The sequence below is a fragment of the Argentina silus genome (assembly GCF_951799395.1).
Source record: "Argentina silus genome assembly, chromosome: 22".
Taxonomy (NCBI): Eukaryota; Metazoa; Chordata; class Actinopteri; order Argentiniformes; family Argentinidae; genus Argentina; species Argentina silus.
In genome coordinates, this window is record NC_139676.1 from 10,189,383 (window position 1) to 10,210,143 (window position 20,761).

Consider the following 20,761-nt stretch of genomic DNA (forward strand, 5'->3'; position numbering starts at 1 on the left):
AGTGGGTAAAGTGAAACAAATTGTTTTTTTATTCCTCTCAGCCTGAGAGATTGATTTGATTCATACAAATATTTTTTCACAAAGCCCCTCAATTGAATAAGCACGCAGAGACACTGCCTTACGATCTGAAACAGCCAAACAGCTCACGATCTGGTTTGCTAAATCGAAACTGACCTGCCATTTATTGCAGTTTCATAACAAAAGCAAAAGTCAGTACTCTACTCTACAACACTTCTCAAACTTCAACATTACCGCTGGCGCTAAGATGGTTTAAGGCAGACTTATACCCATCTATCCACTGGACTTCCCCAAATGTCCATGTCTAAAAGCTCATTTTTCATCATTTGTAAGGCGTGTGTGTGTGTGTGTGTGTGTGTGTGTGTGTGTGTGTGTGTGTGTGTGTGTGTGTGTGTGTGTGTGTGTGTGTGTATGTGTGTGTGTGTGTGTGTGTCCATCGACCATGTCAGTGATAATCTGATGATCCTTGTTAGCCAATAATGAAGAAGGTTGGGGGACTGTGCTTGGTTGAGTGATGGGGGGATATTGGAGATCAGATGATTTGGACAGTGTGTCTCTCCCCAGTGCCTAATCAACTAATTGTCCTGGATGGAGGAAAAGATGTGTTGGCCAATTACTGTAGACCAGGGGTGCCCAATACGTCGATTATGATCGACCAGTCGATCGCGAGATTAGTGCCGGTCGATCGCGTGACGTTAAAAAAATCACGTCGTTTTTTAATGTAGGTAGATCATTTTGACCTGGTCATTTTGAAAGTAGCTCGCAAGCCGAAAAAGTGTGGGCACCCCTGCTGTAGACCTTTGATGGCCACCGAGGGTGTGCGCGTGTGTGTGTGTGTGTGTGTGTGTGTGTGTGTGTGTGTGTGTGTGTGTGTGTGTGTGTGTGTGTGTGTGTGTGTGTGTGTGTGTGTGTGTGTGTGTGTGTGTGTGTGTTGAGGGGTTGAATTTTTTGTCTGTCACAAGCATCCTCCTCAGTTTGCCCTTTAGAAATAAACTGCCATTTCACTACTTAAACAATCATCAACAAGCTCTCCATCTTTACCTCCTGGGCTCTGCCTATTAGAATAAATGTGGATTAATTCCGCTAAGTAAATGTTTACCAGCCAGACATTAATTTCAACAGTGACCTTTTAGTTCCTAATCACATTAGCAGCCTGTGTGCTTTCCACATACATGATATCATTTTGAGGTAATTACGTCGTCCTTAATAGGGGCTTATTGGTTCTCTTCACCCCAATATGATGCATGTAAGTATGTCTTTCAGGCGTTTCGTGTGTGTGTGTGTATGTGTGTGTGTGTGTGTGTGTGTGTGTGTGTGTGTGTGTGTGTGTGTGTGTGTGTGTGTGTGTGTGTGTGTGTGTGTGTGTGTGCATGCTTATGTGTGTTTGTGTCCATCAGTGACCCTCCAAGCTGACTCTCAATACAATGTGTGAAAGTACTCTGGGGACACTCATGGGACACACAAGACAGCTTCAGAAGGCACACTTGGAGAGACGTCCTACGACAACAACAACAACAGCAGCAGCAGCAGCAGCAGCAGCAGCAGCAACTGCCCACCCATTCAATTCAACCTCTCCACCCCCGCAATTATCTCTCAATGGGTAAAGGAACCTTTATGTGACCCCTGTCGCCATAGTTGCATGTAACAGGAAGTGATCTCTGAGCTGTCAATAGAATGTTGGACAATAGAGGAGACCTCGCTGTAGAGTGAGATTGCCCACTGTTCTCATTGTGGGTGGAAGAGATTAGGATGCCAGCTGTTATGCCATATCATTAAAAGAAACAGATAGTGTGTGTGTGTGTGTGTGTGTGTGTGTGTGTGTGTGTGTGTGTGTGCGTGTGTGTGTGTTCGCCTATGTGTATGTGTGTATGCATACGTGAGCCTGTGTGTGTGTGTGTGTGTGTGTGTGTGTGTGTGTGTGTGTGTGTGTGTATGCGTGTGTGTATGCGTGTGCTCACATGCGTGTGTGTGTGTGTGCATGCATACATGAGTCTGTGCATGTGTGTGTGTCGTGTGTGTGGTCTATTACAGTGCTGCTGATTGGAGCATCTTTGTTTGGTCTGTGTCTTTTGGGAACGATTTGAGACAGCAGGATTGATACAGACCATTAAACCCAAAGATCACTGCGCTAATATGTTAGCATTTCAGCAGATGGGTTTGTCCCTCCAAGGAGCATATGCTGACATTTCAACTGTGCTGTTAAGTGCGTGCGTGCGAGCGTGCGTGTATGTGTGTGTGTGTGTGTGTGTGTGTGTGTGTGTGTGTGTGTGTGTGTGTGTGTGTGTGTGTGTGTGTGTGTTTATTGTCGACCGGCCTACAGCGGGCAGACAAAGAGGGCTTTAAGTCCCAATTAAACCAACCTATTTAATGGGCAAATATTTCACAGCTCTTTTTTTTAGTTCTGCTCCAAAACGCCATTTAAAGAGCTTCATACACAAGCTGCACACACCCTCTGCCACAGCCACTCCTTAGACAATGGATGCATGTCTAGATCCATTCAAGAGCCTACAACCACAAGCCGTTTCAAAGATTTACTATATACAGACTCAAAACCTTGTGATTGAGATGTCCTCCGCGCTGCGCCTATGTTCCAGCTGTGTCTCTGACTTGGTACAATATCACATCCCTCCTGGTGTCTCTGTTACAGCTCTCCCTCTATGGTGGTTTAGTACTGGAGATTAAAGCAAGATACGGCATGTCCGCTGTGCACTGTAGCTCTAAGTGCTGTGTGGCGCACACAAGGAAAAACACAGGTGGTGCTGTCTGTGTGGAACGGAGAGGGGTTTAGGAGGCTCTCCACAAGAGTGTTTTCAAGCACCCTTCCCCTGCACTTAGGACCGCTGACAGGCAGAACATGTGTTCAGAGAGAGGACATAGGACATAGGGGTAGACCCCTTCATAGAGGACATAGGGGAACACCTGTTCACAGAGAGGGCATAGGACTTAGGGGTACACCTCTATTTATAAAGAGGACATACAGTAGTGGTAAACGTCTTCATAGAGAGGGCATTGGACATGGGGTTAGACCCCTTCATAGAGAGGACATAGGACATAGGGTTAGACCCCTTCATAGAGAGGACATAGGGCATAGGGTTAGACCCCTTCATAGAGAGGACATACAGCGCCCTCCATAAGTATTGGAAATAGGACACATTTTGTCTTCTTTTACCTCTATACTGCAACAGTTTGGATATGAAATCAATTACTATGAGGTTAAAGTAGAGATTCTCAGCTTTAATTCAATGTTTATTGATTAATTAAATTAATTTAAAAAATTCTGATTGGTTTCACCATTTAGAAATTACAACCCTTTTTATACATAGTCCTCTTTCTTCCTCTTTCCAATACTGTGCTTCATCTGTACTGTACCTCACAATGGGGGAGAGAAACACTAATCATGACAGAAATTTCCCCACTTCAGGTGAATGCCAGCATAATTTGACAAGCTACCTGTTGTGACAAATGAATTGGAAACCTAGGAAAAGAATAGACTCACTCAGACACACTGTCGCAACTGCTACCTTCTCGTGATTACGATTTCCTCACGTATTTAGATTTTTGATTGCCTTTTTTTTTCCTTCTCCAATTGTGCCTTTTCCCTGGTTGACGGAAAGTGTTTTTATGGGAGATGTCACTGAGTCATTCTCAATCTTCCATTTGTCCCATGCTGTGATTGACATCCAGCTACCACAATGACCTTTCCTCATTACATCTGCCAGAAGAACACATGATGCACCACTTCATTAAACACTGATCAATAGGTGGCGCTCAGTGGCGTAGCACACTAAGGCGCATACCATATCATCGCATCCCATATCATGGTTTGATTCCAGCCAACGACATATCCTGCATGTCATCCCTCCTCTCTCTCACCCATTGTTCCTGTCAATCTCTACTATCTCTATCCCAATAAAAGTAGAAATGCCCTAAAAAACATATTTAAAAAAAACACTGATCAATAATGTGATCACCAGAATGTTGACACAGCATGTTCCGACAGGGTCTGGCTATAAGGGGTTTTCCCTGATTCTGATTTAATCCCTTTTCAATGACAATATTCAGTTAGAGCTGAAGATTTGATCACTACACCTGATTGGTTAAGTGATTAATCATTCAAATGGCGCATCCTTTTCTCTGCAGCTGCACAAAGCTGCGAGACTTCAGGGGTGGAGCTGCATAAACAAGCCAACGTGATAGCTCAATTCAAATAGGGGGTCACCCTATCGGCATAAAGTCTACCCCCGAATTACTAACTTGACATGCCGACATCAAAGCATTGTCCCCAGACTCTTTGGGGCATGCTAGTTCACGAGCAAAACGCTTGTACAGAGTACGGCCATGCCAGGCTAATTGATCAAGTCACCAGTTTTAAGATTTCAAAACACAAAAACTGAAAACTGTGAGGAGTCAAATGGTGTGCAACAACATCATTTGGAGTCATTTTGAACGCTATATTGTTTTATGACCGAACTGAAATTGCTAAAATTGACAAAAAGGGTTTACACCCATCATAGAGTGTATAAGTTCATGCTGTTTGAATGGTTTCTGTCAGAGCAGAGTGGAGCTGAATGTAGGAGGCGTGAGTTACAGGCTATCTATAGGCTCTGGTGGTTTAGGACGACACCCGTGGGAAATTAAACGCCTCTGTAAACACACTTACAATGTAAGCATCAGGGAGGCCAAACCAAAGAGAGAGAGGTTATGAGCTTGTAACCTCTGCCTCTCCCTCTCTCTCTCTCTCTCCATCCATCCATCCATCTTTTTCAGCCACCTGCTCTTCTATTCACCAACCCTCCTCCCCCCCCACCCACCCCCGCTGCTGCCCCTCTCTCTCTCTCTCTCTCTCCATCTCATTCTCTGTAATTGCCTTTAGGGTTGTGGGAGACATGCTTGCGTTTCTGCCCATAAGCGGGTACATCTTGTTTCTAATAGGAAGCCAATTATAAGCCATTACTGCAGTATAGGAGAGTGTGTGTTGGTACACCACCCACTTGATTAGTTAGATAGATAGATAGATAGATAGATAGATAGATAGATAGATAGATAGATAGATAGATAGATAGATAGATAGATAGATAGATAAATAGATAGATAGATAGGTACTTTATTGATCCCTGAGGGGAAATTAAGGTGTTACAGCAGCTCACATCACAAACAACAACAACAACAAAATAAAGTGACAATAGAATACTAGAATAAAATAGACATCTGAAACATTATATACAGTAAGAACAGTCCAGTATGGTTTAACATCCCCCATATTGGTCCTCATCCTCCTATTGGACACCTCCACAGTGTCCAGGGTGACACCGAGGACAGAACCAGTTTCCTAAGAAGCTTGTTCAGCCTCTTGGTGTCACCTTCCTTGATGTTGCCCCCCCAGCATACCACTGCGTACAGCACTGCGCTGGCCACCACTGACTGGTAGACCATGTTCAGCAGAGTCCTGCACACACCAAAGGACCTGAGCCTCTTCAGGAGATAAAGCCAGCTCTGGCCCCTCTTGTACAGGACATGACTCTCACAGTGCTGCCAGCCTTATCTAAATGGGATGTCTTGTGTCGGCTACAATTATGTCCTGATGGCTACATTAACAAGTCCGGCACAAACACACCCACTCGTGTACGCATCCTGTGTTTTTGTTCCATCTCTTCTGTTGTTGTCGATGGTGTCCGGTGTATGATTGAGAGAGAGAGAGAGAGGGGGAGGGGGGGGGGATATGGAAGCGGAGGAACCTTATATCTTCTCCTCCAATTAAGCGAGAAAAGAGTAAGGGGGGGAATAGAGGAAAGACGATGCAGCACCAATTCAATTTACATCCTGTCATGGCCCCTAATCATCCTTAGCTACCAATTTGAGAATGTATTTTCCTGAGTGACCCTTGGAATGTGGTTTACAACAAGGGGTACCAGACCCCTCATTGCTTCTCTAACACTGCAACCTGGCACAATTACCATGAAAATATGCACACCCCCTCAATGCATTCTCTCTCACATACCTTTCTTTCTCTTTTCCTATCTCCAGGACCAACTGCCAAGCACTGAAGTGAAGTCTTAACCATCATCACCACCACCACCCCCACCTTCCTCCGCTGACCACCCACCACCTCCATGGGGCTAATCCAAGCACCCCTAACCACTGGTCTACCCCCGGTTGCCCCCTTCGAAGTCTGGCTCAACACCTTCGCCCTCCCCCAGTCCTTCCTCCTCTCTACTTCCCCACCCCTCCTCAACCTCACCCCAGACTACTCCGACGACCTCAATGGCTCCTCCTGGCACAACTGGACCGACCCCGGTGGCGGAAGACGGGGTTTCCAACCCAGCGTGGCAGGAGTGCTCATCCCCATCATCTACGTGACCGTCTGTGTCATCGGCTTGGTGGGGAACACTTTGGTCATCCATATTGTCCTTCACTACACAAGGGCCGAGTCAGTAACTAACATCTACATCCTCAACCTGGCTATCGCCGACGAGCTCTTCATGCTGGGTCTACCCTTCCTGGCTGTGCAGAACGCTCTTCTCTCTTGGCCGTTCGGCTCGCTCATGTGCCGCGTGGTCATGACCGTGGACGCCATCAACCAGTTCACAAGCATCTTCTGCCTCACGGTCATGAGCATTGACCGCTACCTGGCTGTGGTCCATCCCATACGGTCGTCCTGGTGGAGGAGACCGCATGTGGCAAAGGCGGTCAACGCAACCGTGTGGGCGGTGTCGTTCGTGGTGGTGCTGCCGGTGGTGGTGTTTGCCGACGTGCTGGAGGATGATGGGAATTGTAGTATTGTGTGGCCGGAGCCGGCGGAGGTGTGGAAGGCATCGTTTATCGTCTACACAGCGACTGTAGGGTTCTTCTGTCCCCTGTTGGTCATCTGCATGTGTTACCTGCTCATAGTGGTCAAGGTAAGAATAATCTCGATTTTCAGACACTTCCAACCCAAATGCTCTGAAGGTCTGGTGGACCCGTCAAAGGTGGCCTTTGTTTACAATAGAAATACCGGGAGAAACTGGTTTTACCTCGCCTCAATCATCTCCCACAGCACTTCCCCGCAGTGGTTGCGCACCACATGTTTATGATTCGGAGCCACGCTTCATAGTCGTGATTCACTGAAATGAAATTATGACAAATGCTTTACTCAGTAAATTCCCTCCCATCATGGCCAGGTGTGAGTCTTTGTTATTCCAGGCTTATATGCGCTGTGCTCAATAGCCTGGGGACAAGGTTAAGATAATAATACGTACTACAGACAGGGGAGGCTGGTAGAGGCAGAATGTGTTTGATACCATTCTTCATACCATTCATGCATTACAATGAGCCCATTTTCCGATTTCTACCTCCACCAGCCTCCACTGAGTCTGCAGAGTAGCCTACAGAACCTGCTGTCCACTCTGATCCCACTCAGTAAGAATGCCTTCCTATAGTCCATAGGGCATGAACTACAACAATGCGTCACTGAAAAAATACATTATGATGAGAATAATTTTAAATGTCAAAAGATATTCAATTTGCTGTTACCTTTGCACGACTGCATCTCATTCTGTCATGGGTGAGAGTCAATGTAATGCTAGTTTTCATCTCTTATATAGACAGATGAAGCAGTTGGCTTGACAAACAAGTTGAATTGAATTTGTTCTATAAATAGCTGGATTCATATATTCATTGCATATATGCATGAGCAATGAGTCCATTAGATATCAGGACATCAAAAGCTGTATGCCCTCTGTTATTCACCTTTGGGAGAGGAATTTAACAGTATTTTGAGTGATGTAATTATGGGCCAATATTTGCTGGAAGGAATGTAATAGTTCAACCGTTTTAACATAGTTTGAATAGGAAACTAACTGAAGAGGTTGATATGCTTAAGAACTTACTGATGTTACTCTGTATGTGAAGCGGTGTACTGTATACAAAACAATAAAATAAAAAAAAGATAAAAGCTGTCATATTATGTCATGTATTTTCTTTTTTGCCTCAGTTGTAATTGTAAAAGAATATTGAAAAGCATATTCAATATTGCTTTTTTGTCATTCGTAGGTACGTAACGCAGGGAAACGGGCTCGGGCCACTTCCTCCAGGCGCAGGAAGTCGGAGCGGAAGATCACTCGGATGGTGGTCATCGTGGTAGCGGTGTTTGTCTTGTGTTGGCTCCCATTCTACGCCCTCAACATCGTCAACCTTCTTGTCGTACTGCCCGGGGAGTTCAGGGGCTTGTATTTCTTCGTTGTGGTGTTGTCGTACGCCAACAGCTGTGCCAATCCCATACTGTACGGGTTTCTGTCCGACAACTTCAAGAGGGGCTTCAGGAAAGCTCTGTGTCGCTCCACACGGAGGGTGGAGGACCACGAGAGGGCGGGCATCGAGCTACAGCGCCCCACTGATGACTGGAGGGGTATTTCAATAGAGCCACGGGACGGCCTAGGAGTCACCAAGCCCCAGAAGGGGGAGGAAGAAGGGGAGGAGGAGAATAAATTGGAGGGAAGAGAGGACGCCACACAGATGACAGAGATCTGCAAGATTGCGCAGAATGGGAATCGAGGAGGAGACGTGGAGAGCTCCAGGACGCTCTTGTCACAGGGGGGTAAACCTGAGGGAGACTCCCCAGGGCAGAGCACTAAACCTGGGAAGATGGCTGGGAAAGACCCAGGCTTGGGGCCTACCTCTACCATCTCCTCTGTGGCCAATGGATCTGGATCCAAGAGTGGGAGCAACAGATCACTACCTGAGGAGTCATTGGACAAGAGCGCCATGCTTGAGATCAGCTGCCTGTAGCCCTATAGGAACGTAACCTAATGCCTCATTTCAGAATCAACTCAACTGTGAACACCAACTACGAAACGCTACCAACTTGCCTTGCCTCAAATTCCAAGCTTTGTTCAAAAAATTTGATCAGTTATTATATTGTTGGGGAATTAGAAAATGCTAATGGTACACAATGCAGTGTTACACTCTGTGGGAGATGTGTACAGTATGAAATTGACTGATATGGCGTGTTGTACATTCAGAGCTCAAAAACACACGTTTGTCTTGAACAACAGAAAAGCGTACATGATGGAATGTGGCATACATACACTTTATCAGCAAAATGCCCAATGGTCTGCTTACCATATGATGAAAGTAATCTTAAAAGTCAAATGTCATATTAAATGTACCGTTACTTCACGCACGGTTGCGTCTCAAAGTGCAAATGTGACCTTCTGTCAGGTGAGAGAGTCAGTAGAATGCCATCTCTTAAATAGTTATGACAGATGAAGCATTTGGCTTGACAAATGAATTGAATTTAATCTGTCTCCCCAATCCTCCACCCCCCCCACCCCACCCCCCCACCCCCCCCCCCCCCCCGCCACACACACACACACAGACTTCTAGATGAATGTATGCATATATACATAAGCAATGAGTCAAAAGCTGTGTGTCCTCTGTGTGTCCTCCTCTTGAATAGAGAGACATTTTGAGTGATGTAATTATGGGGCAATAACTGCTGGGGGGAATGTAATAGTTGTACCCGGTTTCAATAGGAATCATATCTAAAGATTTATATGCTGAAGAAGGGAACAGATATTACGTAAACAGCATAGTGTTCAGAATAGCTCTGTATGTGAAGTGGTGTACTGTATTAATGAGGTGGCTTTCGTGTCCTGAATCTCAGCCTATTGTTCAAGTGTGAAGGCTGAACATTTTGTCAGTGTTTGAGCGAGAGATGAACCAAAAAAGTACTTGGATGTAGCAGTTGAGTCTACAGGTGTTTTAGCTGACAGAAGACAGAGACTGGAAGCAGGCGGAGGAGTCCATGTACACACACTGTCAGTGTACCCAAGCTAGAAATGTGCTTTACTGCACCTCATTGTTATTCACTGGGAATGAGAAATTGTATCTGTCCGAGCTAGTTTCACTCACAGTATGGACATAACCCAAATCTTTCTTCGGAGGAGTGTCAAAGGACTGCAGTGTTATTGTTTGTAAAGTAGTACTTCTGTGTTACGATGACGTAAGTAATGTGTTGTCTGTGCTTAGGTAATCTACAAAGCCTTAAATGTATGTGGAATTTGAAAAAAAACATAAATAAATGTGAAACTTTGAGACATATCTGGTTGGAAAATAAATGATTCACTTTTGTTTATACGGTTGTTAAAAAAAGCCACAGTGGTGGCCTGGGGTGGTCCAGTGGTCTAGCACCATGGCCTGCAGTACACATATGCGCCCATGTCGGCATGGGTTTGAATCCGGCCCATGGCCTCTTCTCCTTACTTTCCTGTCTTTCTTTACTGTCTCTGTCCAGTGAAAATGTAGGAGTGGGACTGCCACACTAAAAAAAAAAAAAAAAAAACTTTATAAAAAATGTAAAATATATTTTTTTTAAAAGCCACAGTGGACACCAGCTCTATCTTGGGATGGACATTGATTGTGGAAGTGCATTCAGTTGATCTTGATAAGCTGGAGTGGCAGTAAGACGATGGGGCTTATAGGAGCAGCTCCTGAGATAAAGGACGAATCTCAAAAGTCTTTCCTTGATTCCTCCTGTCTGCTATTCTCACCTCCTTCTCAAAACCCATTGGAGGAGAGGGTCTGGGGTTCCTCCCCTCAGATCTTCTCCTCCAATGTGTTTTGAGGAGGTGAGGAGAGAGGACGCGAGAAGGAATCGAGGAAAGACTTTTGAGGTTCAACCAAAGTGTGGAACACCATTGTCAACATGACACCTTTACCTCAGAATGGGGAAATGAGCCACTGAAAGCGGTGAGTGACGTATCAAGATCATCATGGACCATTAGGGAGTGGAGATAACAAAGAATGTGGCACTTATAGACAACTTTCAATGGAGTTCATTTAATTCACCAATGTCTCCCTCTAGTGGCCAATGCGAGCATGGGTTACCAAAACAGCAAAGCTGAGTGCTTCATATGCGTAGATATAACAGATTTATAACAGAAAGCTTGAACAAAACTCCAAGGTAAAGTTTTCAGAGTGAAAGAAAAGTCTGCTATCCCATTTCTGTTTATTTTTTTTTAATTCAAATTCTCGTTCAGCATAAGCAAACATACTAAAAGACAAAATACACAAAGAAACAGGGCATTTTAGCTCCAATTCTCACAGGGACACATTCTTGCACAGAACCCCTCCAATGGGCTTTTCTGAAATGTGAAGCAGTGACGATTATGCAGCCTCTGACATGGGAGTGAAATCTCCCCTTTCTCAATCTGTCAATGGATCTCTCTGTTCATCCATCCATGCCTCCATCATTCAGGAACAGCGTCGCCGAGCCACTTGAGGTAGGGTGGATTGCCCTGATCTATTGGCAAGCTGATGACCTCAGCCACTTCATAGGGGTGGTTTGACCTTGAAGCAACACACAAATGTGAGTCTCTCACACTCTCTCTCTCTCTCTCTCTCTCTCTCTCTCTCTCTCTCTCACACACACACACACACACACACACACACACACACACACACACACACACACACACCACTCCAACTGTATGAATCACTGCTACCATCTGTCTAGTTCACGTCATGAGCTTAACTGGAACAAGCGTTAGCGTTTGCTTTGTACACAAATACCAAGAACATTTCCCATGACATAGATTTGTAAAATATCAGAAGCTTACCTGACATATTCGGCTAATGCTGCCACCTTTGAACTCCTGGTCTTAATCATCTATATTCCAGAGAAGGAAGCAATAGTGTCAAGCTGTGCAGGACCTTTAATGCATTCAATGTACTAGCTAGCTTCTCCACACATTGAGATGTTTCGATTGTAGGGCAAGGTCAGAGAAAGCAGTTGAGTCTACAGGTGTTTTAGCTGACAGAAGACAGAGACTGGAAGCAGGCGGAGGAGTCCATGTACACACACTGTCAGTGTACCCAAGCTAGAAATGTGCTTTGCTGCACCTCATTGTTATTCACTGGGAATGAGAAATTGTATCTGTCCGAGCTAGTTTCACTCACAGTATGGAGTGAAACGTTAGCGTTTGCTTCAGAGAAAGCAAGAAAGAGTGCTCACCAGCAACACCTCACTATCCTCTTCAATCTTTCCCTGCCACTCATACCTAAGGAGAGACAGAGATGTAGCATATTACACAGTAATACATTATATTATATATGCGCAATATGAAACTTAAAATCAAGACTTATACTGCATCTAAGGTCATCGTTAAAGTGCGCGATTTCTCTTTGACATTTTTGGATGCTGAGTTACTCCTGCTAGAATCAGCACCTTGGAGAAGTTGCACGGCTAAGCACAGGGCTTTCATCTTCTTCTTGCACTTAATATTACAAGTTGATCGGTAACACTTCTGCTGTATTTCCTCCATTCAGCACCTACGATTAACAACTCTGACCTACTGTCCAACATACACAGCAGTGGAGGGAGAAATCGGAGGACGGGCCCATTGTAATGCATGGAATGGAATCAGGAATGGAATCAGGACCTTTCCTCACTCCATTCCAAGCATCACAATGAGGCCGTCTTCCGATTCCTACCTCCACCCGTCTCCACTGATACACACGTGGTTGCACAGCACACTTACACAGAGGTGATTTTGGGAACGATGTTGACACAAGCAGCCAGCTTCTTCTCCACCATCCCTCTGGTGAAAGGGACAACCAATCAGTGTGCAGTTAAGCAATGCATAGTTACCTGCACGCTTAAAGGGGCATTTCAACACTTTTTAACATCACATTAATTATCTCCAGCAGCACCATACCAGTGGCTAGTTTTCTTTGGACCTTTTTTGGATCTTTTTGACTACATAAAGTACAACATTGCTTGTTTGTTTTTGCATATGTAGACAATGGAATGGTGCTTGAGATAATTAATATGATGTTAAAAAAACGCCCATTTCCAAATCGACCCCAAGCCCCTGCGTATGCACTTGATTAGATTTGAGGATTGGATGGGTAAGCAATAGTTCCACCTCACTCTGTAACAGGCTAGGTGGTATTTTCACCATACCTATCCAATCCTGTCAGATCTACACAAGCACATAGACAGAAGAGGCTCGGGGTCAGTTGAGGATTGGACATATGTAATATCAGCCCCTGGATCATGTTCATTAGCAGGACACAGCAAGACGTTTTAAAACAAAACAGGGTAATCAGTGCTCCGAATGGTGAAGGTGATGAAGCACCTCCTCTGTGTCTTCCAAATGTTTCCTGCCATTTGCAGCAACTGAGTGAACACACCCATGTTTGTTTACCTGGCCAGGTCTTTGGCCACCTGTTCGTTGGGACAGGTGACGAAGGCAGCGGAGTGAGTGCCTGACGTGTAGGTCTCTGACGCCATGGAGAACGCTCGCAATCCCACAGTCCTCAGCAGCGGGAGCATCAACACACTCACCAACGCTGTCTAGGGGGTCGCCACCACAGAAGAAGAGAAAATGCGACCATAAATTGGTGAATCGGGTGTCATGGTTATACCAGCTCAACACGAAGCTGAGCCTGGGGTCATGTTCAAATACAATAAACACATCCGTCCTTCACCACTTCCTTGAAGTAATGGCTGGTATGACATCATTTGATTGGTCTAAGTGAGCGCTGTATTGTTTTCACCCATCAAGTCACGTCAGATCAGTGTCACGACATAAAACACAACACACTACTCACCACAACAAATGCTCTCACAGATCCACTTCGGAGTCCTTCGGGGAGTCCAACGCGCATTGCCTGGACAGCTGCAACTTGCAATCTACAAACACATGCACATTAGCCAAACAAAAAGAGGTGACAACTTTGAGCAGCTAGCGAACAAACAGCTACAGTACTAGCCCTATAAGGGACGAGTGTTATTTGCTAAGACACCACTCGTAAAATACACCATAATAATCAGGTATAGAAAACAGCAAACAGTGTGTTAACCAAATTATTTCAAACGTATCACAGGCTATATCACTGCAGGGTGTGTTTAGCCCCATATGTGCCTCGGTAGGATTACATTAAGGGTGTGTTCAATTCGCTGCACACAACAAGGCACAAGTAAGCTAGCATGCGTAGCTAACGAAAGTAGACAGCACCTTTGGTAGGCGAGAACGATTACATGAAATCGTTCTTCATAGGAATTATGTGCAACATTCGCAAACCCTGACAGTCTGGCCAAATACCTTTTGTCAAGAGCTGTCTTGCTGTTACTTACTTTCTCTAACATAAAGTGACGTAAAGCAGTAGGTAATGTTTACCGATTGGTCGTAAATGCAGCACAAAAAGTTCCTGCTTTTGGGACAGGTTTTGTTATGATCAATTTAATTAATAGAATTAAATATGTCGATATATTAATAATTAATGCTATTTTGTGATAATAAATGACTTTATTATTATTGAGTAATATTGAGTTATCCGCTAATATCTTTGGCCATGCCTGGCAGTATATCCCTCTTCCACTGGGTGTCAGAAGTGCACTTGATGTAGATGTAGAACCAGTGTATATACATAATTCTGTATAACCATAGACATATATATACATCATTGTGTAGAACTCATACAATCCAATGAGACAGAGTTGGCAACAAAACTGTTTATTCCACACTGTTTTACATGCTTCTCTTTTTCAGTTCCTTTCTTGAAGGGCTGGTATCCTGTAAGAGATCATAAGAATATGACAACGAGTCAGAGTCCTACTACAACAAATCAAAAAAGTGTATCAACCACTGAAATAGCTCTAGACTATCAGTGTTAAATCCCCATATTCATCAGAAATACCAACTTCAAAATCGGTGTTATTGCGTGTTTATTTTCAGTATTGTTTGTCTGAGACAGTCATTTAAAACAACACGGTAACAGCTCCTTCAGACATCGATGCCTACCAGATATCCTGTGCGCTTAGACAATGAATGATAAACATAGTAGCAGGCCTAGTCACCGTTTCACAGTCAGTAAAAACAACATCAACACTGACCAGTCAGCCTCTCACTCTAAAATGCTCCCAGCCTTTGATCTCTGAGTAGAGGGCGTCTCCTGGGCAGGTAGTGTCCCTCATCTGTCGATGCCCGTGGATGGTAAAGTTAGCCTCGAGTCGCCCCCCGTCAACGCCACACTTGGCCAGGCGGTGGCGCAGCAGCTCCAGAGCGTGGCGGGAGGGCAGGCTGGACGAGTAGTCACCAATGAAGGCCACGCCGTAGCCCACGGAGTTGTGGTCCTTGGTGTGTCTGCCGCGGTAATGCCAGCCACACCCCTCGTACACGTACCCTTCAGAGCCCACCACAAAACTGAGGGTATGAAAGACATAGTATGCATTTAGATTAGATTAAATTACATTAGATACAGCTTTATTGTCCATCCAGGGATGGACATTTTCCTTTGGGTTAGGGTCACCAGCCACATAAAAACAGCCACATCGAACATAGTTGGATTGGAGGTTGGATGGGGCATTGAATTGTCGTTTTATCTCACTTAAATACCCTGTCAAATGGACTTGATGTTGAAGAAGATGATCTGGCTAAATTTGCCAGTCATGTTGACTGCTATATCAATCTTTTCAGAACTACTAGGGGCATACATATTACATTTTGGGACACAATATATACTCTCTAGGCTCTACGTTCTTAATTCAAACGCACCCTTCAGTAGATTCATTAAGAGGTCAAAGGTCACTCACCTGTATCCAATGTCGTCCCATCCACGGTCGTTTTGGTGGAAGCGCTGCATGGACCTCATGTTTCTGGAACACTGTTGAAAGGTCAGACAGGGCGCGGCCGGCTGGTAGGTGTGGTGGACGTACAGGAAGGGGAGGGGCAAGGCCAGCGGGATGGGCGTCCCGCGGTGAGCCTCGGCCTCCCACTGACACCGAGGGATGATTGGAGGGCAGTCTGAGGGAGAGGGTTGGGGTGAATCTCAATAGTCTAAAGAGGCTTCATTGCCTCATCCCCTCTCCTGATCTGATTAGACAGTGAAGGTCAAAGCAATATGGTGGATGTCTACAGGGCATCCACTTAAACCTGTCCAATATTTCCATATCAGTGCTTATTAACACATTAGACTAATTGAGCAGTCCTTGAACTAAAGCAGTGCAGGTTCAATGACACTTCAAATTACAGACTAATTCTCTCAATTGCCTAAAACTTCAAAATCATTACCATTTATCAACAAACCGTCATTCATTGAATCATCATTGGAGCAGTAGATACAGTAGATAAATAGACAGTAACTTCTGTAAATAGACAGTCATTTCCTGTACTTAAACTCACCCCAGTACCTGTGGACAAACTCCAGCACCCCGTCTCTCGCCGCCTTCTCCAGCCCTGTGTCCTTGGCTATCCACTCAGTCCTCTCCAGCCTCCAAACCAGCGCTAGCGTCTCCAACACCTGCCTCAGGGGGTCCAGGGGCTCCAGCAGAGCTCTGGAGGTCTCCCTGCGCTTGGGGCTGATGTGTCTGGGTACAGCGTCCAGCCCCTGTCCTGGCCCCTCCCGGAGGTCATAGTTGTAGTAACCCCTAAGCAGGTCGCTGACATTCCCTGGGTGTTCAGAGGGGGGTAAAGTGGCGAGATCCATCCCCAGGATAGCTCCATCCATCCCCCCATTGATCAGAGCATCTGTGGCCAGGGTGGGGACCCTTGACAGCCTGAACACCCTGGGGTGGGTCACGTTGTCCCAGCACCCGTCAGGCCCCAGGCGCTGGGAGGGAGGGAAGTCCTGTAAGCTTAGGAAGGAGACTCCCAGGTGTTTGGCCAACGTGAGGGGAAACATCCCCAGAGGAGGGGTCCCCTCCATCTTGGCTTTCAGTCCCACCTCGATGCCTAGGAGCAGGGGGGCGAGGGCCACTGTGGTCCCGTCCGGGGTGAGGACCACCCCTCTTTCCTCGCCGCGGTCTGTTACGACATGGTGGATGGCCTTGTCGAAGAAGCCGAAGAGAGTGGCGTTTAGGACCGAGGTCTCTTGGTTGCTGAGGTTGTTTGAGGCCCCCAGGAAGTGAAGGGTCAGCGGGTCTTCGTGCCCCGCGTTCCGGCGTAGACTTCGAACCAGAGTCAGAGGTGAGAGGTCAGGATTGAAGTCCTCCATCTGCTGAACTGCACTGATGAAGCTGTCCATGTCCCGTAGGTGCCCGTCTGAGACCAATAACAAATACTCTCATTCTCAGTCTTTTTTGAAGAGTGAATATTAAGGATATCAATGCTTACTACTGTTTGTTTGTTGTTAGGGCATTGTACATCAGATAGATAGCAATGAACTGTTGCACTGAGCAATCAAGCACTATATCATGAAGATTGAAATACCGGTATGTACATATAATGTAATAGCCAAAAATCGTATATTGAATTTTAATTTGATAGAAGAATATCAGTATGTTACCTGAACCATGAACGCTGCAGCATGCTCCTGCTAGGATGAAGAGCCATACTCTCATTGGAGTCATTCTGTGAATGAATGTGAACCTGTATTCCGAGTTCTGTGAACAGGACTAGACCTATTTGATTATGTTCCTCAAATAAGGAAGCTGAGAGAACTTTTCTCTGATAGTCCAATATTCTGTTACACTAAATATGCATCAGAACTTTTACTGTGGCAACAAACCACAAGCATAATATCCATGTGCTCAAACAGCTTGGTCTCTTATCCCACTTGCAGAAAACCATGTTAGCTCAGCGAACATTGCATAGCTTTGAGTGTGTGTTTGTTTGTAGTACTGTTTCCCAATAGGTGGAAGGACTCTTTGTACACTATTGATGCCTCCAAATATTGATTGGTTCATACTCCTAGTCAGGCTGTGTAGTTCAAAACAAGATCGGGCTCATGAAGGATGAGTGCACACTAGTAAGATATGTTTGTTTGTAATCGCAGTGTTTTCCATTGAATACGACTATTTACACAGCCTCATTTTTCATTCTTACACTCTCTCTCTCTCTCTCTCTCTCTCTCTCTCTCTCTCTCTCTCTCTCTCTCTCTCTCTCTCTCTCATACACACACACACACACACACACACACACACACACACACACACACACACACACACACACACAGAAAGGTCAAGTTTGGTTAATGTGTGCCAGCACACAGAGGAGGAGAGATCTGTGTACAGTCAATGTCAGGGTTACTTTGAGTTAGTGCAACAAGGCAACACACAGTGACTAAACAACCTATGGGGCCCTAAACAGTGCATGCAGTCAGGGATGTACATTTACATTACATTTACATTTATGGCATTTAGCAGACGTCTTTATCCAAAGCGACTTACAACAAATACATTTGTTTAAGTAAGTGAATCATCTATCCATCAGTCATCATAAGATAGTAAAGTAATCAATACTCGCACCAGGGGCCAACGGCAGTCACAATGCTAGAAGAAGAAAACATTTATTAACAGGAGAGAAACTTGTACAGGAGGGTAGTGGTCTTTAGGAGGGACCATTAAGATGTAGCCTGAAGAGATGGGTCTTCAATCTACGGCAGAAGACTGGTAGTAGGAAGTATATTTCTCAAGTGCGTGATGCCATAATAGTTTTTGCTCCCATGTGTAATAGGGTATGCATATGTCATGCATCTGCAACAGGGAACCGGGTTTTTTTGTTGTTGTAAATGTAGGCTATTTATTGATTGGTCAAAATCTACTGTGAAAACCATTTCTGACGGGACCAGAGATGTATCATAGATATGTTATTTTTCTTTCAGAATGGCACACTAAGTTATTTCATTTATGAAGGTTTGAAGGCTTTTATACAGTAGAACTATATGTTATTTTGCAGTCCATTGCAACTGTATTGCCTCTCTTTCTTCCTCTCAATTTCCAGCCCCTTAACTGTCAATGTATGAAGGCTTCTGTGGTTAAATTGGGCCCCTATATTGATTTTCCCTTTTCTCATTAGGAAAGATCGACAGGTGCCAGTCAAATTAACCTCGTTGAGGTTTGGAATTATGGCCACGCGAGACTACAGTCAAATCAATGGTGAATGTTGCAATATCTCCCTCCAGTGTTTGATTATCAAGTCCTTCACTTAAATTATGTGAAATTGTGGAAGTAATATGTTTTAAATTGTGTAAATTATTTAGAATATTGACAATTTGCTATATCATAAGAAAGAAGTTTATATTTCAACAATTATTCAACATGACGTATCACGTTTGACGTATCACCCGGAACAGGAATTAAAAGCTGTCACATTGCTCAATAAACAACAACAAACTGGTACGAAAGATCCATAGCTTTTATTTTTGTAAAGTGTTTGGGCGTGTAGTTGTTCTTCTTGGTGCATGTTTTAGTATCGGCTTCGTATAATGTACCCATCGAATACAACAATCCTTGCTGTAATTGCTTTCTCATTCATTTAGGAAAAATAGCTGTACCTAGCTAGCTAGGTATGTCATTGCTTAGCATTTTGCTGAGCAAGTGCTTGCCTGATTATCTGTTACCAACAATATGCTGTTATTCTCTGTTTAGAAAATGGAGACTCGCTTCACAAGAGGCAAGTCCGCTATTCTAGAGCGCTCCCTCGCACGTCCCAAGACCGAGGTCAGCATTAGCGCCTTCGCCCTGCTCTTCTCCGAGATGGTCCAGTATTGCCAGAGTCGTGTATACTCTGTGTCCGAACTCCAGGCTCGCCTGGCGGACTTGGGTCAGGGCGTGGGTGCCAGCCTGCTGGACGTGCTGGTGCTGAGAGAGAAGAATGGGAAAAGAGAAACCAAAGTGTTGAACATACTTCTCTTCATCAAGGTGCAGTATAACCAATAGAGGGATGTGTGTGTGTGAGTGTGAGTGAGAGAGAGAGGGAGACACCAACTTTTGCATGCATATATCAATCAAAACATGGGGTGACAGTCTTCGTAACCTTGCATATGACTTCAATCTCAAGTCAATCAAGCATGGACTCATGTCTTAGTTTCAACTAACCGGGCACCAAAAGACCACAATCAACCCTTCTCCTCCGACCTCCTGTGTTGCAGGTCTCCGTGTGGAGAGCCCTGTTCGGCAAGGAGGCAGACAAGCTGGAGCAGGCCAACGACGACGACAAGACCTACTACATCATCGAGAAGGAGCCCCTGATCAACGCATTCATCTCCGTGCCCAAGGATAACAGCACCCTCAACTGTGCTGCCTTCACCGGGGGCATCGTGGAGGCCGTCCTCACACACAGTGGCTTCCCTGCTAAAGTCACTGTCCACTGGCACAAGGGCACCACACTGATGATCAAGTTTGACGAGGCCGTCATTGCCCGTGACAAGGCGCTGGAGGGCAGATAGGAGAGAGAGGGAGGACAGGGAGATATGAGGATGAAGAGAGGGGAGGAAGAAAGTAAAGTGACTGTATATAGCGGCTGTATAATGTATTATATATGACTTCCTTTTCCCTTTCCAACAAATCTGAGGGGGAAAGACAGAGGGTTAGTTTGGGCAGCTGTATAAGTAAAAATTAAACCAAAAATCTATGAATGCTCATGGTTAGATACTTCTCAATATTTTTTCTGGACTGATTGTACAGGAATATGGAATGCCTTGGTTAAACATAAACAGCATTACATGCAATTATTTGCACTTGAGTTTATTTTGTATGGTCTGTTACCGGTGGAAAATGTTACAACTTTTAACCTTTGATCCTTGTCCAGGCTTGTAAATACTGAACATGTTAGTCTACAACTTCCTTTTAGACTTTTGAGTTTATATATACAGTTTGAATGCTTGTATATTGCTTTGTCAAAAAGAAAATAAATACATTAAAGAATGTTTTTGTGTCTCATTGAAATAACCCAGAAAAGTAGTACTTTGCTTTGGACCACCAGAGTAGGACTGTTATACAGGGAGACATTACAGCCAAACCCTCACCCAATCAAATACAGGA

The 20,761-nt window shown here is 44.8% G+C and overlaps 4 protein-coding genes across 7 annotated transcripts; 2 read left to right on the top strand and 2 right to left on the bottom strand.

Annotated features, from left to right (window-relative positions):
* Positions 1–6,128: 6,128 nt before the first annotated feature.
* On the top strand, positions 6,129–8,781 carry LOC310822074 (somatostatin receptor 3; the record flags this gene model as incomplete). The annotated part of the gene is made up of 3 exons (XM_083694364.1): positions 6,129–6,914; positions 8,047–8,433; positions 8,536–8,781. 3 exons carry the CDS (start codon positions 6,129–6,131, stop codon positions 8,779–8,781), a joined length of 1,419 nt encoding a protein of 472 aa, XP_083550490.1.
* A 2,220-nt stretch (positions 8,782–11,001) lies between these two features.
* LOC310822098 (protein CutA homolog) lies at positions 11,002–14,161 on the bottom strand. Of its 4 annotated transcripts, none has more exons than XM_083694394.1 (7): positions 14,135–14,161; positions 13,609–13,690; positions 13,203–13,351; positions 12,534–12,593; positions 12,008–12,053; positions 11,613–11,662; positions 11,002–11,343 (listed from the first exon to the last, which is right to left on the bottom strand). In XM_083694394.1, exons 2-7 carry the CDS (start codon positions 13,663–13,665, stop codon positions 11,244–11,246), a joined length of 462 nt encoding a protein of 153 aa, XP_083550520.1. In that variant the 5' UTR covers positions 13,666–13,690; positions 14,135–14,161; the 3' UTR covers positions 11,002–11,243. The 4 variants fall into 4 exon arrangements, with proteins under 4 accessions (XP_083550520.1, XP_083550519.1, XP_083550522.1 ...); XM_083694393.1 differs by having other exon boundaries at positions 14,103–14,135; XM_083694396.1 differs by lacking the exon at positions 14,135–14,161 and adding an exon at positions 14,082–14,120 and having other exon boundaries at positions 13,609–13,676.
* A 735-nt stretch (positions 14,162–14,896) lies between these two features.
* Positions 14,897–17,347, bottom strand: LOC310822075 (N-acetylmuramoyl-L-alanine amidase-like; the record flags this gene model as incomplete). Its single annotated transcript, XM_083694365.1, has 4 exons — positions 14,897–15,203; positions 15,593–15,803; positions 16,182–17,039; positions 17,284–17,347. The coding sequence occupies 4 exons, from the start codon at positions 17,345–17,347 to the stop codon at positions 14,897–14,899; spliced, it is 1,440 nt and encodes a 479-aa protein (XP_083550491.1).
* A 1,720-nt stretch (positions 17,348–19,067) lies between these two features.
* On the top strand, positions 19,068–20,630 carry trappc5 (trafficking protein particle complex subunit 5). The gene is made up of 3 exons (XM_083693435.1): positions 19,068–19,114; positions 19,367–19,639; positions 19,870–20,630. Exons 2-3 carry the CDS (start codon positions 19,370–19,372, stop codon positions 20,164–20,166), a joined length of 567 nt encoding a protein of 188 aa, XP_083549561.1. The 5' UTR covers positions 19,068–19,114; positions 19,367–19,369; the 3' UTR covers positions 20,167–20,630.
* Positions 20,631–20,761: the final 131 nt, after the last annotated feature.